The 16,155-nt window shown below is 32.2% G+C and overlaps 1 protein-coding gene across 2 annotated transcripts in view; it reads left to right on the top strand.

Moving 5' to 3' along the window:
• Positions 1-14,289, top strand: part of CSMD3 (CUB and Sushi multiple domains 3) — a 538,229-nt gene extending 523,940 nt beyond the window's left edge. For both annotated transcript variants that reach the window (XM_085221591.1, XM_085221590.1), the window contains exons 66-71: positions 2,718-2,783; positions 3,703-3,861; positions 7,825-7,937; positions 9,188-9,275; positions 10,784-10,919; positions 12,258-14,289. In XM_085221591.1, coding sequence (XP_085077717.1) covers positions 2,718-2,783; positions 3,703-3,861; positions 7,825-7,937; positions 9,188-9,275; positions 10,784-10,919; positions 12,258-12,417 — 722 coding nt within the window. In that variant the 3' untranslated portion in view covers positions 12,418-14,289. The remainder of the gene's footprint in view (positions 1-2,717; positions 2,784-3,702; positions 3,862-7,824; positions 7,938-9,187; positions 9,276-10,783; positions 10,920-12,257) is intronic.
• Positions 14,290-16,155: the final 1,866 nt, after the last annotated feature.

Genomic DNA, 16,155 nt, shown 5'->3' with positions numbered 1-16,155 from the left:
GCCAGGTGTGGATTACATTCTGATAGGCTTAGTGGAATAAGAACCTCAGTGTTTTTGCACGTGTATATTAAGTGTATATTAAGTGTGTATTAAGTGTATATTAAGTGTTTTTGCAATGTATATTAATAGACTAGGGTAGGTTTGCTGTAGGAGACTGCGTCAGCTGCAAAACTAAGCTAAGATTTTTTCAGTATTAGAGAAGGATGCTTACTGAAATTTAAGTAGAGGTCTTAATTATTACATGAAATGAAACCATAGGGTTAATTAGTTTGTATTCAAATAAAAGCAGCAATATACTACTCACAAAGAAAATAAAGTTATTTACTTTGGTTTTCCAAAATTCTATTTTGTTTATGGTGTGGTTTCTTTTTTTTCTACATATTTTGGCATGGCATGGCATGGCATGAAAATTCTCATGGTAAAATCATGGTAAAAATGGTATTTTTTTAATGTGCAATAAGAAATCCACAAGTATAGCAACTGTTTGGAATTCCAATTCCTGAATAATTAAAGAACTGATTACTGATATGTAATGTTTCAGATGTGGTTATCCCCAGGGCTCCTAGAAAGACATACAGAGGCTATATAACCAAATGCTGCCTCTTGGAAGGGGAATTCATTCACAGGAAGTGAATATTTTGTATTACTAAAAAACAGGTGTCCTGTCGTTATATGCCAGGCAAGTGCTGGGGAGAACAGAGCAGAGCTTTGGGAAAGTGTTAGGAAGGAAGCTGCCAAGAAACCCATGACTTCATTAGTGTTCAGGAAATGTTATGGCAGGCCAAATGTGATTCACGGGTTGTATTTTGATCCAAGAATTTTCTGCTGATGATACTGAAACAAGTAATCTTAACTGTCTATCTGATTTAAGAAATCTATATGAGAATTTTATTTTATTTTTTAAAAATTTTCAGTGGTAACTATTAGTGTATCCACCTTGTCATATAATTGTTTCCCAATGTCTTGAGGAAATGTTGCCAAAAGGCAAAATTTTCAGGATCACTTATCTCGTTTCTTGCTCTTCAGCAGTGGTAAAAAAAAAAAAAAAAAAAAAAAAAAAAAAATCAGTAAATGACAAATTGTGAAGTATTAACTCTAATGAAATAAAGTAAAATGTCTTCTAAATATTTTCCATCTTATCTATTAAATAGATGGATGAAACATCTCTCCTACAGAAGAGAGAATACAGTGTTCACATGTGATGGTGAACTTTACAAATATGACTTGGAAAATGAAAAACATGGAGTTTAGATCTAAAAAAAAAAGACTATTTAGGAGAATTTAAGCAGGATTTGTACTTTTAAACGAAAAATTGCAGTATTTAAAGTCCTACTTAGTAAGTGTCTGGACAAGCAACTTTAACTCCATTGATATGTCTTAGTTTTGGTCTTGTATTTAAAATCTCAGTTCTGAATTTTACTAGAAAGGCTGATTAACTCAAAGTTGTATATATTAAAGCCTTTTGAAAACTATGATCCAACCATTTCTAACCTGAGTTTGATGCAATCAAAAAACATATAATGCTCAAACACATCCTCCAAATCAGCCGTGTTCAGTGAAGTTTGGCAAGTTTCTTTTTAAAGAGACAGGAAGTTAAAGATTTATCAATCTTAACAACAACCATCAGGTCATGAGAAATTTAGGTTTAATTCAGCCCACCTGTCATTGCTACTTGCTAGCTTTAATCTATATAGCAAGAGCAAGACTTCTGTAATAAGCGAAAAGATATTAACACACTCAAGAAAAGTACACTCAGTGGTTCCTGTTGAAGTATTGATCAGAAAAAGAGGATTGTGTTCCAAATCAAAATACAAAATAATCCAAAATAACCACTGGTGCAAGGAATGGAGCCCAGTGTACCACGAGTATCCTACATTAGAAGACAGAATTATGTACCTTCTTGATAGCCAAGTAAATCAAAATTATTTTCTGCAAAATAAAACAGCTTCACTTGGAGGAAATGATACTTCAGACTTTCTGCTGCTAGGTAGTAAAGAGCTGAAATTCAGGTCTCTAATTTCTAGTGCTCAAAATAATCTGAGCAGTTGTGGACAACTTAATTTGTTTCTCTCTTTCTGATGTTATTCTTTAAAGAAATAGTGATTATCTCCATTTTTAAGGTTAAGCATGTAACTTTGTTTTTTCAGTCCTGAACAAAAAGTATTTCTCTCAGCAGCGTTGAAGATAATTAAGTCCTGGAGAGGAACATATAAAATATATAAAATGCACGTGTAAATCTTCTCAGTTTGGTGCTGCATTGAGCCCAGTCAAAGCAGCATCCACAGTGCTATCTTATGTGGATAACTGTGTGTGTTTGCCTACATATATGAGTGTGTGTGTATAATATATATATGTGTGTACACACATAGTACATTATATGTATAATATTTAAATCATTCAACTTGCCTTAGATGACATCTCACATATTAGATGCCCAGCCCAAGACTGAATTCTGAAATATGGATTCTGGAGCAAAAGCATTACAAATGACTTGGTAGCATCCAGATAACTTAAAAAAAATGCGGCAACAGAAGAAATCAGTGGGCATGCGCTCCTGTGATACTAAGTCTGAAGACTGAAATCTCATTTGTGTTTAGAATTTGAAACATCATCTTATATCCTTTGTAACAAGTAAAAGTGGTATGGAAATGATTTTTCCTAGTTTATGAGTAACTGATTCGCTCACAATTTGTGTGTTATTCATTCTTTTATAACAGCTGGTTCCAAAATATTGGTGAAGGATCCCAGACCAGCTTTGGGAACGCCTAGTCCCAAACTAAGTGGTAAATATTTTGTATTCTTGTATGCTTATAAGACAGAAGATGCTAGTGCACACACAAACAGAATGCTTTAAATTCAGTATCAATGGCTTCTAATAATGAAAGTGCTGATTTTAAATATTGATGATTTGTTATAGGGCTAAGTTTGATATATTGCCTTTAGAAGCTGTAGTAAAGTCATCCCAAGTAACGTTCAATTTCATTTTTTAAATGGTATCTTATGTCAAGACTTTAAAGATTTGCATATATCTGTTATACTACAGTGTCAACATGCTTCTTTTAACAATACTGTTGCATTACTTAAATTAATTATTAACTAACTGGAATCTAATGCATTTATTCTCCCTGATGGACCTGTTAGATATAACAGGTCCAGAGGACCGTGAAGATGATCAGAGTGTTGGAGCATCTCTCCTATGAAGGCAAACTGATAAAATTGAGATTATTTAGCCTAAAGAAGAGAAGGCTCTTGGGAGACCTTACAGCAGCCTTCTAGTATTTAAAGGGAGACTACAGGAAAGATGGAGAGGGACTCTACCAGAGAGTGGAGAACAAGGAGTAATGATATTAAATTAAAAAAGGGTGGGTTTAAGTTAGGTATAAGGAAGGAAATCTTCACAGTGAGGATGGTGAGACACTGGGACAGTTGCCCCAGGAAACTTTGGGTACTCCATCCCTGGAACTGTTGGAGACTAGACTGGATGAAGCTTTGGACAACCTGATTTAGTGGTAAGTGCACCTGCACATGGCAAGAAGGGTGAATTTTTAAAGATCTCATCCAACTCAAATCATCTATGGTTCTGTGATTCTGAGAGGAAGGAGTAGATAAAATGTTTGCATTTGTAAGATTTTTTGTGGATGTTTGACTTCATAAGCACTAAATATTGCAATGTGTACTGAAACATGTTTGATGTCTGTATAGTTCCTGATGATGTATTTGCCCAAAATTACATATGGAAAGGATCTTACAACTACAAAAGCAAGAAACAGCCCATGACTTTGACAGTCACCAGTTTTAATGCAACTTCAGGAAGAGTAAATGCAACACTTACGAACAGCAATATGGAATTGCTGCTTTCAGGTATGGGATAAGAAAAACTAATTTCAGTTTCTGGATTTTATTGTTTGTTTGTTTGTTTGTTGTTGTTGTTGGGGATTTTTTTTTTTTTTTCCTCAAGTGCATCAATTCTCTGTAACTTAATTCATAACACACATTTTTAATTTGTAATATCTGCTGGAAACTGTCTTTGCTTATCAAAGAAATTTTCATACAAATTCAGTTCCCTTTCAAAGGAAGAGATTATTCCACCTTTTTCTTCTTCAGTTTTCCAAGTGTTTTATTAGATTTGTACTTAATGAGAAATGAGAAGTGAAAGAATTGTTTTTTCTAATTCTCATTCTTTTTCCTTAAATATTTTGTGCTTACATTACTATTCCTGACATTTTATTAATTCTTAAATGACATATTTTTCCTACATCAGCCTATTAATAAGCAATATGTTGACCTAGAATCGATACTTAGAGAACACAGAGAACAAGGGGAGATGACAGTTTATACTAACCTTCATACTGTGGTGTCTGTAGAAGGTCTTGATTACAATATTGGTTTATGCCATTCCTGCTGTCCCTGCTGTGCAGAGCAATGTTACTGTAAAGCATCAGCAGAAACCACAGGTATGCCTTCATGAGAAGACAAGCAAAGAACCTGTAAAACTATTTGGGTTTATAAGTTGTTTTTATTTGTTTGTTTTTCAGACTCTTTTAATTTCTTGACTGAGATGTCATCCACACAGGCAATGGATCTATCATGTCACAGAAATAGCAGGCTATACTGCAGTGATGTGGATAAAAAAAAAAAAAAAAAAAATCTTAAATCAATATTATCACTGAAAAATTAGTTTCTTGAAACCATACCATCTATCTGTCTGAGACCCTCTTTGCAAGGGACTAAAGAAGCTAAATTGCAGTTATGTGTAGGCTGGTTCTGCTGCTTTTAATCTTATTCATCATTTAAGGATCCTTTTCTCACTCTTATTTTCCAGAGGTGTTAGCAAGGAAAATTGCAATAGACCATTAACCCATTGGAAAAGGAGGAAGTTCAGCACATGTGCTTCCATCAGGGGTTGTCTATGGGAAGAATGTAATGGGCCAGAAAAGCCATGTATCTGTTTAGTTCTCAATTTCTACTATCTAAAGCTATGAATTTTTATCACTAGATTTGTCTGATGAAAGTATTTTGTAGGTATCCTTTGAGAATTCCTCTTGATGGGCCATTGATAGACTGTTTCATGAAGTATTTTCTGATTTTTAACCATGTTTGTCTTGAATGTCTGTGCAAATTTAATGTGCTGTGTGATGTCTGTTTAGTTTCTACCATGTAATTTCCATAAGGATTTTGGCAGATACAGTGTTTGACATTATTGGGATTTGTAAAGCTTAAAATGGTGCTTTTTTTACTCAAAAAAGCCTCCTCTAAATCAAAGTATTTTCTTAGCTGGACACAAATGTAATTATGACAAATGCGCATTTCTTCCCTAGATTCAAGCATTGTACACTATATAAGGTAGTTGTTTTTCTACCTATTATACAGGTAGAAAACTGAGTTATTGAAATAATATCTTAGGGTCAAGGATGCACAGATGGATAAGAAACATCTAGATGCAAAGGAATTGATTTAAGCTTAACTTGTGGTTATCCAAAATGATACTTCTCTTCCCACTGCAGCACTCCTTGTTTTGTATTCTTGCTTTTTTTTTTTCTTTTTATTTTGACACCTATGCTTGATGTGATTATAGTATACATGTCTGTCACAGATAGGAAAATGGGCATGTTCATTTGATTGTATTTATGTGAGTGAAAACAGCAATGCTATTATGGGAATTAAGAGAAGATAAATGCACAGCTCTTACTTATCAATTTGGATCAAGCGCTCTTTTTTACACTGGAAGACAAGTTGCCAACTCTGAAGAAGCACATCAGTTTTTCAATGAGAAATGCTCGTGAATCAATCATTGGAAATCTGTAAAGAATAGAGCTGTCTTGGCTTGTGGGAAAGTTTTTTCTCTATATTTTTCATGAGTGTACATATGTTTGTGTTCATGTACACATACCAAAGCCCTCACCCTCATGCAAGTATTTCCAAAAGTACGTTTATGCATTGCATTCATTCATGACTTGTGATTCATTTATCCTAAGTTCTAAGTGTTGTCTAGAGGAACAGTGACCAAGTTCTAAAGTAACTAAGCTGTAATTGCTGTTAATGAAGTCCTGAAAACAAGAGAGCAAACCCAAGGCACATTAATTTGAATTCATTGCTGCGTGAATATTTGATGTCCCCATCTCTTGCCATAGTCTATAATAAAAGCCTACAGTAAGTCCTAACACAGAGGACAGAGATAAATGTCTTAGCTGTGATTTGTACAGGCATCTCTTTCCATTTTAGAACATTTTGTCCTTCTCAAAGTAGCAGCCAACAGGACAGATGTGACTATCTTTTAAATTATTTTTTCTTCTTTGTATTCAGTTTTACACAATGAAATTGCCATTTTATTCTGACTGTGTGCACCAAATTTTATGTTCTAGCTGGAAAATTCTTCCCTCTCCAGCACTACCGTCTGATATTAAGCTGTGTGTTTGTGTATCAGCATGCTTCCCTCCCTACATTAGCATCGTAAAATCACCCAGTACCTGTTCAGAAAACCTTATTTGTATCCAACTGCTGTGATAGCTAGTGGTTTTGTACAGCCTGCTATGTATTCTTCAACTGGACAGCAAGTTTACGTCTCAACACTGTCTTTAGTTTATGTTCACATGACAGAATTTCAACAAATTTGAAAATAGGAAATGAACAAAACTAAGTGGACTGCTATATTACTGGAGTATTCCTTTATTAAGAAAAGATCTAGCTGAATTGATTAGTGTTTAGATAAGACATACTAACTAAATACAGTGTGAAGTCATCCACATTTGTTAGTCTACGTACATTAAAAATGTAGGAGGGAGCAGGGGCAGAATATAAGTCAGTTCATGCAACTGTGTTCAGTGACTTGTAGAAGATAAATTCATTTCAGTATGACATCAGTTCTTTACAATTAGTGAGTGAATTTTAGTTTCAGCTTAGTGGCAATTTTTGGAGGTGGAAAGAAATGTTTGTTTGTTTTCCGTGGTTTTCACTTCAGTTTTCTTTCTGTTAAAGTTTTTAGCTCTTGTTAGCTTCTACACATGGAACAAAGATTTCAGTGCCTTCACAGAAAGGAAGTGGTCACACCAGAATGGTCTTCTCTCTAACACTAAAAGTTTCTAAACCATTAATTGATATTAATAGTTAAAAAATCTCAAATAAAAAAAAAAAGTTAGCTATATGTTTTCTATTCACCAACATCTTTCTAATGGGAGATTAGTTCACTAAGTTCATTATATTATTTTATTTTCCTTACATTAACAATCTTACATTGATTATAAATATTTCTTCTAAATTAATTAAAATGAATGAAGTAATTACGCATACAAAGTTAAAAAAAAAAAAAAAAACTTGTCATTGTCTGGATGCTGACAAATGAAAATATTGACTAATGAAAAACCATTTTTATCAAATCTGTAAAAATTTAGAAATTTTAAATTCAGCATAAGCTTATGGAAAAATTTTAGATGTGTGTTCCTACATGACCTTCTTTACCTTATCCCTAAATTGCAAATCTTAAAAGATGCTATGTTTAAACACACTCTGTCTTATTCAGAGCAGTATTTTTCAAACTACTGTAAATGCTTCTTCTAAGGCTTGTTACTGTAACTCATCTGTTATAAGAATAGGAGTTCCCTTCTCTTCTCTCTACAGATTAAAATAAAAACATTTTTTATTGAAATTCTGCAATAAAAAAAAAATCAATCACAAAATAATGTATCTTGCTAAAATTAAATGTTACTGAAAATGCTACTTGTTCTTCTGTTTTCCATATTTAAGGCAAAAGATCAAATGCTTATTCTTAACAATGAAATGATTTCTCCACTCAGTGCAAATATGAATTTTAAAAACTCTATTCTACAGGAGTATATAAAAGCCAGGAAGCTCGACTCATGCTCCACATATATCTTATTAAAGCACCATCTCATACATCTGTGAGCCAGCTGAAAGAAGAAAAATGGGCTATGGATGGTTTTGTGAGTATATTTCTGCTACAAAAGACAGAAAGCAAGTTTTTTTATTTGAAAACATGCCGGTACGAAAAATACTGAAATATGTCAGATACAATCTTATTAGTGATACTGGTTCATTAAATGAAATGAAAAATTCATTGTAAGTTGTAGAAGATTGGTTTGAGGAAAAGTACAGTCATCTATTATTAATTTACTGGTAAAAGGGCTAAACTCCTTTGGTATGTAGAGGCATGTGCAAACTGTAGGCTTGATGAACTTGCTTATGAGGTGTAAATGCACTAAATTTGGGTATAAACTAAATATACACAAACTAAGTACACGGTAAAGTCGTGTGTTTTATCTACATACCGTATACTACTCATCTATTGCTCTCATTTGAATTATTGTGTTTTGTTTTGTTTTGTTGTTGTTTTCAATTTGCTTTGTTTTGCTTTAATCTAGAATAGCTCAAACAGATTACTATATCCCAAAGTCAGAAATTCACCTGAGTAATACACCCTTACTTCAGTGACAACACAGCTTCAGGTCAGGACACACTGTTGTCTTCAGAGAAGAAAGCTTAAGTGACAATCCTGAAGAAAATTGCCTTGGTACCACTGAATTTATACCCAGTAACTATCCAGGAAGGGAATTACCTATAAATTGAAATAAATTATTTTATTTTAGAATGTACTTAGCCCTAGTAAGGGAGTTATTCATAGGATCACAACTCCTTCCTCCCTTTCCCAGGTCAATATACCAATTCAATATTAGGAATATCATTCGGTATTCTAAAGCTGTGTAACTAAGTAGTTATCGGGATGACAAAGAAACTATCTTCCAATAGAAGACAAAATCTTTTTTGTTGACTTTTAAAGTGATTATTAAAACCTCAATACTTGCTTCCTTGGGATTATATATGTTATAAATTTTGCCATGTACTTCCTAAGAAATCAGGTAGTTATTAAGTATATACAATATATAAAATTACTGACATTTTGAATTGCCAGAAACTTTAATTTTTGTTGGTTTTACAAGATAAAATTTTGAGGTAATAAAAAACAGTAGAGATCGTCATAAGCCAATATGACTTAAGTTGTGCCCTTAACAGCTCTGTTCCCTTTTCAACTTTATTCAGTGGAGGATAACAGGTAACAAAGAGACATATTAGTATATCTCTTTTTCAAGTACACACTTACAACTTGAAACAAGCTTTTCTACATTTAATTCACTGTGGGTTTTTTTTTTGTTGTTGTTTGTTTGTTTTTTTTCAGGTTTCTGCTGAACCTGATGGAGCTACATATGTTTTTCAAGGATTCATTCAGGGTAAAGATTATGGGCAATTTGGACTTCAAAGATTAGGTATTAAATTCTAAGTTTATGCCAGTCCATAATTCAATATCCTATCTTAATTCTTGAACATGCTGGAAGGTATTAATGAATGTCTAACATAAAAACAAATTATACTTTTTCATAATTTTAATTCACAGTGAAATGCATTGCTTGGGATATTTATTTTCATTGTATCTTCATAAGAAAATTCTTAAAAAAAAAATTGGAAATATATTCATTGGGAAAAATTTCATTTAAATTAATATAAAAAGAGGGCTTTCTCTTCATCAACTGCCTCAAAATATTTTAAAGCTAACAAAAACTACTATGCAGTAGTACATTGGCAAAGAGGTTTTGGTAATCTCTTAGGAAAATTTTACTTCTTCATCTGATTTTTCCGGAGTTTGTTTTTTTTATAGTTTGGACATTGTTTAACATATTAAAGACTATTTATTGGTTTATATCTTGTAGAAACAGAAGGTTTTGATCATTTTTAAATTCTATAGAAGTACTACTTGTGGTTAATGAAGTTGGTAATCAACTCAATGAAGCAGACAGCAAACACATTCAAATTATGGATAGATTTGCATCCACCGAACAAATTTTGTTAAATATGTTTGCCAGTTCATTATTTCATGCAAAAGAAGGCACAAAAAAATGTTTTCTCCTTAACAAAATACTTCTACTGTTCTCAATTTTCCTCACAACATGTAATTTTCCTATATTTTAGTGCATTGGTAATTTGTTGAATTCCTGTTTGTTTGCTTTGCTTTGTTAATTTCTAGATATTGCCTTGCAAGACCTAGGAAGTCAGAAAATATTAATGTATGCAATTCTTACAAGATGTAGTTCAAAGACTCGAAGCTAACTTTGAAGCTGCATTGGTATTCCCTTATTCACATTAAAAAGTGTATATTTTGACTTTGTAGATGACCTAGTAATTTATGCGTTCCTCAACTATGCAGCAGATCTTATTTTTTCATCCATATGTGGCTTTAGCCCTCCATTGATTTTTCCTGACTTTTTTACTTCATGTATCAATAGCAGCAGCTAATGAAATCAACATGATGAATTTTGCTTTTGCCTCTTTGGGTGATTTAGACTTTCATGTAAATCATTTTTGCTTTGATACATGCAGTATTTATTCTTTCAGATATATGCAGATAAAATCAGTAATATAATCAATCTAACACATGGGTTATTCTATATTTAACTTCTTGTAATACAGTACATTAATGTGTAATAATAACATCAAAACCTTGACTGCCATACATAACTAAATAGTAAAATAATTAATATCTTATAGTACATGTATTGTTCTCCTAACATTTTGCATGTGTTTATTACTTAGTATACATTTTGCCACCCTACATTTACTTTCTAGGTGGTCTCAGCCTACAACTGTATGTATGCAGGTGAACATATTATGATGATCCAATCACAAGATGTTACTTGAATTCTTCAGATTATGGAGTAATAGATGTCAGGACAAATAGCCATATTTTACATTACCTGTTTTCTCTTCTTATTCCTTTCAGGTCTTAACATGTCTGAAGGTTCAAATTCTTCTAATCAACCACACGGTACAAATAGTAGTTCAGTGGCAATTGCTATCCTTGTGCCTTTCTTTGCCCTCATATTTGCTGGTTTTGGCTTTTATCTTTATAAACAAAGGTAAATTACATATATAGAATTTCTTTATTAATTTACTTTTTAGTTTGTATTACTCTCAGTGTTTTTAATGTAAATAAAATTTGAGCAAAATGACAAAATGTTTGCAAAATATACATGTGTACATTTCTTCCTACTTCCATTTAGTTCTGGCATGACTGAGGGACCTGGTTACTGTATCACACAGTGATTTCATTCACGCTTCTTAAATAACATGGATGCTATTAATTATTGACATATGGGAAATAATATTAGGAATATACTTTGTATGCACTTCCAGCAGGCTTTCTGCCTTTTGCTTTTACATGACCGAATTGTGAATAATATTTGAGTAATTTATTTTAATGCCTGTTCTGTTTATTGGCTTGTGAATATATGCAAGTATTATGGCAGCGAAAGGTTTTATTATGAAACTGTTTCTACATCTAAAATTATTAGTTGATATGTAGTTATGTAACCACCACAGCCTTTTCAGTTTCATTAGTCCACGCGTAAGTTTTGTTTACGCTATTGAGATCCGTTTCAATCCAGTCCAATCCAATTCTTTGGATTTAGTTTTAACTAGACTTTTCCTATAGGTATAAAACATTTGATAACACTTTAATAACAAGACATTTTGTTGCCTACTAATTGTGAAAATGGTCATTTACTGTTAACCTGGCAATTATAATTGTAATGTAAACTAAAGGGTGAGATTAGTTTAAAAAGTGTACCATAATTGTACCATGTAAATTGGTACAATTTTCACATGGTACAATTTGCTTTTGAACCCCTCAAGAATGCGAAAGAATGCAAATGCTCAAGTAAATTTTATATATTTGATATTAAACGTATGCTATAATTACTTATCTTTAATACAATATATATTTTGTTTAACAATACATATGAAATATTTTCAAGGGATTAAACTTTGATAATTAGATTTTTTAGTAAAAAAGTACTTCAGATATAAATTGATTCTTAATAAATATCTTGAGTATTGAGAGGGAAAAAAGAAAGTCTCAGTAATCTTTCTCCGGATTATTCCATATTTACAAGATTCTATTGTACTCTTAACTACATTTTATATGATTATCCAAGTATAAGTATATATCTCTTCTAGGGCTGTTAGCTTACTTTTCAAATGAACACATTTTTAAATGAATCATAAATGTCTTAGTTTGATTACTTGTACATTAGAAGTTCTTAGGACAGATGTTATATTAAAAAAAAAAAAAAAAGTAGTATTTTATATATATCAACCTTAATTGAAATTGGGGGCTAAGTTCTGTTCAGATTTTTAAACCAGGCCATGTTAGCATGGAATACTGAAGTTACAAATACTCTCTCTTTCTTTAACAGGACTGCACCTAAAACACAATATACAGGATGCTCTGTACATGAAAATAATAATGGACAAGCTGCTTTTGAAAACCCCATGTATGACACAAATGCAAAGTCTGTGGAAGGGAAAGCGGTACGATTTGACCCCAACTTGAACACTGTTTGCACAATGGTATAATGTGGTAATGATATGTCTTCAAAGTTTGAAAATCAAAACACAACACAGTGCACACATAGTTCACTGATTTAGAAAAAAAAAAAAAAAAAATAAAGCACACTTTTCAGGATATAGTTGGTCACCTTTTCCTGAGGATGATAGACAATAATGGGTTATGGTTATTCTGTTTTGATTTTGTTTTTCATAACCTGGATCAAAAATTTTCTTCGTGTTTACCACGGAGAGTTTTACAGAAAAAATCTGCTGCACTCCATGAGTGCTAACTCACAATTTATTTGCTTTTTTAAAAAAGGAGGTTATTCTAAAACATAAAATGTATTTGCATATATTGGAGGAGCATCCATTATCAGTACTTCTGTGCTTTATAAAAATTATAATAAAGGGAATGGGTTAAAAAAAAAAAAGATATAGATAGAAAATAAGAGCTATACTTACAGGAGACAATAGGTCACTGACGTCTTTCTAACAGTGATATGCTACATCTTTTTAATGAGTTTGTAACTTTTTTTTTTTCATTTATTCATTCCATTTAGTATTTTCTTTCTTTCAGAACAGTTTTTTAACTCCTGAAGGTAGTATTTAGAGATGAGCAAGTACAACTTACTCTTTTCACACCGCAGAAGCAAAACAAAAATGTCAGCTTTTTAATTAATAAATTTATTTTTGTGTTTCACATCTTCCTTTTCATATTTCAAGTCAAGCTCCTTTTTTTTTTTTTTTTTTTTGTTTCCACAAAAAGCACTACAAATGCTAAGAGTGGGAAACTGTTTCTACATTACTTTTGTCAATCATACAATTAGACACAATTTTCAAACAAGAAGCTAGGATGAATTGAGCACTGTCATGTGGCTATGTTCCTTGCTGTTGACCATTCAAAAATCAGTGACCATTTTATTATAGTTTTCATGTCAAAACATAATTTAATGATGTTTCCAGTTAAAAAGTGTAGTTAACAGTAACATTAGGAATCAAATTCATATGTCAAATTGTAAGAGTCTATTTTTAATCCATACTAGTTAAATTAGACTGTATCACATCAATTTAGTCCTTCAGCATTTTGTCAATACATGCATGATAGAGCATGGTAAAAACCCACTGAAGTTGATGGGAATATCCTAACAGACTTCTGCAAACTTTGGCTCAAACCTACAAGGCAATTATAATTTGGAAATACTGTGTTTTCATATCTATTTTATCTCCATGTTTGATGAAAACAAATCCTTATAGTTAATGATCTAAAATTGAATATATTACCATAGTGCAATGAAAATAAAATTATTTTATATATATACATATATATAAAGCCATGATTTTATTAGGAACAATCCATTCATTTTAGGAACAATTCAGATTCTACAGCTCTCAAATACAAGTTTTAGACATTCCAGAACCATTTCAAGGAAATGTAGTTTTTAATTTTACAGTTATTTCATAAAAGAATTATTCAGTGGCAACTCAATAATTTATTTGATGTAAGTCATTGTCTTCCCTTTATAGCATGACTCACAAATGCTGTGTTAGCCAGTGTGAATTATCTGTCATTGTTCCTTTCATACATTAATAATTCTGTGAAAATCTAAACTTTTTATTACCGTAATAGAGAGTGCCTACCAAAAATCATTGTACCCAGGATTGCTGCTTGGATTTCTATAATGTTTGATGAATTTCTTATAAACCATTTTACAACATTTTGTTTTGAATATTCATACAACTCTGTCAAACTGTATTCTACTAAAAGGATGCTGTTTTATATTTTATACCATTGGTTGTTATTTATTCTTGTTTATTCAAATGACTGCAATAACTATGATTCATTCATTAACGTTAAGGTTAATACATTTGAGATCGTTTAAAATGTTTCTTCTGCAACTGGCTACTCCTCTTATATTAATGCATACACTTTTGTAAAGAAGTATATTTTTATGAAAAAAAAAAAGGATTTGTAAAAGTATGATGTAAATTTTCAGTGCAATGTAAACAAAATAAAAATGGACAATTGCTTTTTTTAACGATGTTTCTTCTTTGGAAGATGAACTTCAAACTTATTTCAGATGTGAAGACCAATAATTTGTTGTTTTTTTTTGTGAGTCTTAAAAGCTTTTAAATTCGTTTTCTCTTAGTCGTCATGTAAATTTTAGGTGAAGTGGCAAGACATAGATTACTTATATTACATAATACTTAAGTATTTACTAAAAATGAATTTCCTGTTTCACTTGAATTTACAACAACAAAAACTTCGCCTGTAAAAAAGGACAGAACAAAATTCACTTCAAGAGAAAAAAAAAAAAAGAAAAATTTAGTGTTTCTGAAAGTTGTAGACAGACTATGCATGTTGTTTGCTACCATTCTCAGAAATGTACAGGAGATAAACAGTAATAGGTACTTATATGCATTGTATGCGATCTTTTCTGGCATCAAAGTGCAGTGATACGTCTTATTGAAGTGGAGGGGAAGGATCTTAATTATTTTACTATAAATTCAATAGCTTTTTATAGAGTCAGTGGGAAGTAAAGTGACCTGACAGCCAAGTCATTCAACTTGCTGAATTTAGTTAAAAGACGGCCTTTATTTTCCAGGTATTAGAAATATATGCTATATCTCAATGCACTAGAATGAAAAATTATAATAACCATATTTTTCCAGTGTTTGTGAAATACAGGGAGTTTAAAATCTTGGATGTCACAGTAAAAATAGAGTAGCGGATCTGTATTCCTGTCTATAGATTCAGCTGTATGTTCCAGGTCTTACCTAGCTATTACAATATTGAAGTAAGACATATATCCCTTGTTCAGTTACTTTGTGTAGTAAAACAAGTAGAAATAACTCAAGAAAATAATTTTAATTATGATTTTATAGCATCAAAGATCACAGAATCATAGAATTGCAGGGGTTGGAATTAGGGTGTTCATAATTTTTTTTTTTTTTTTTTTTAATCTTTTCTGAGTGATGAAACTATGGCAACACAGTATTCTGATTTGCACTGTCAGGAATAAGTGTATTAGCAGTTCTGAAAATTAGGTTTTGGAGTGTTAATATGCTCATCATTTTGTGAAAAATGGAATGTTGATGTTGACATATTGCCTAGATATTATTCAAGTATCAATTGAATAGTGGTGAGGCCAGTCTCTTTTCAGTGGTACATGGAGACAGGACGAGGGGAAACGGACATAAGCTGCAGCATAGGAAGTTTTGCACGAATGTGCGTAAGAACTTCTTCACGGTGAGGGTGACGGAGCACTGGAACAGGCTGCCCAGGGGGGTTGTGGAGTCTCCTTCTCTGGAGATATTCAAGTCTCGCCTGGACGCCTACCTGTGCGACCTGGTGTAGGGAACCTGCTTTGGCAGGGGGGTTGGTCTCGATGATCTCTAGAGGTCCCTTCCAACCCCTACAATTCTGTGATTCTGTGATCTGTCAGTCCTCCATAATTTGCTGCATGAGAAATCAGTAGGATTAGGCTGATTACATCAAAATACTTGTTGGTCTGAAGTATATCTAAAAAACAATGATAGAAATTGCAGTAGTTATGAAACAGACATTAACCAACAAGTAACTTCCACCAGAGAAGGTGCATGTTTATTTTAGGAACTTAAACCAAAGTTACAGAATATACATAATGTTTACTGAACTGATCTTTGATCCTATTTACATAGTACTGAGAGTATAATAATAATTAATAGGCCTAAGATAAAAGATGCTGTGTAAAACCAGATTAATTATATAGGCATCTTCTCTTCCAG

Source organism: Meleagris gallopavo, chromosome 3 (genome assembly GCF_905368555.1).
Source record: "Meleagris gallopavo chromosome 3, MGAL_WU_HG_1.1, whole genome shotgun sequence".
In the NCBI taxonomy this organism is placed as follows: Eukaryota; Metazoa; Chordata; class Aves; order Galliformes; family Phasianidae; genus Meleagris; species Meleagris gallopavo.
The sequence above is the reverse complement of the archived record's forward strand: the minus strand, read 5'-3'. Positions and strand labels throughout refer to the sequence as shown.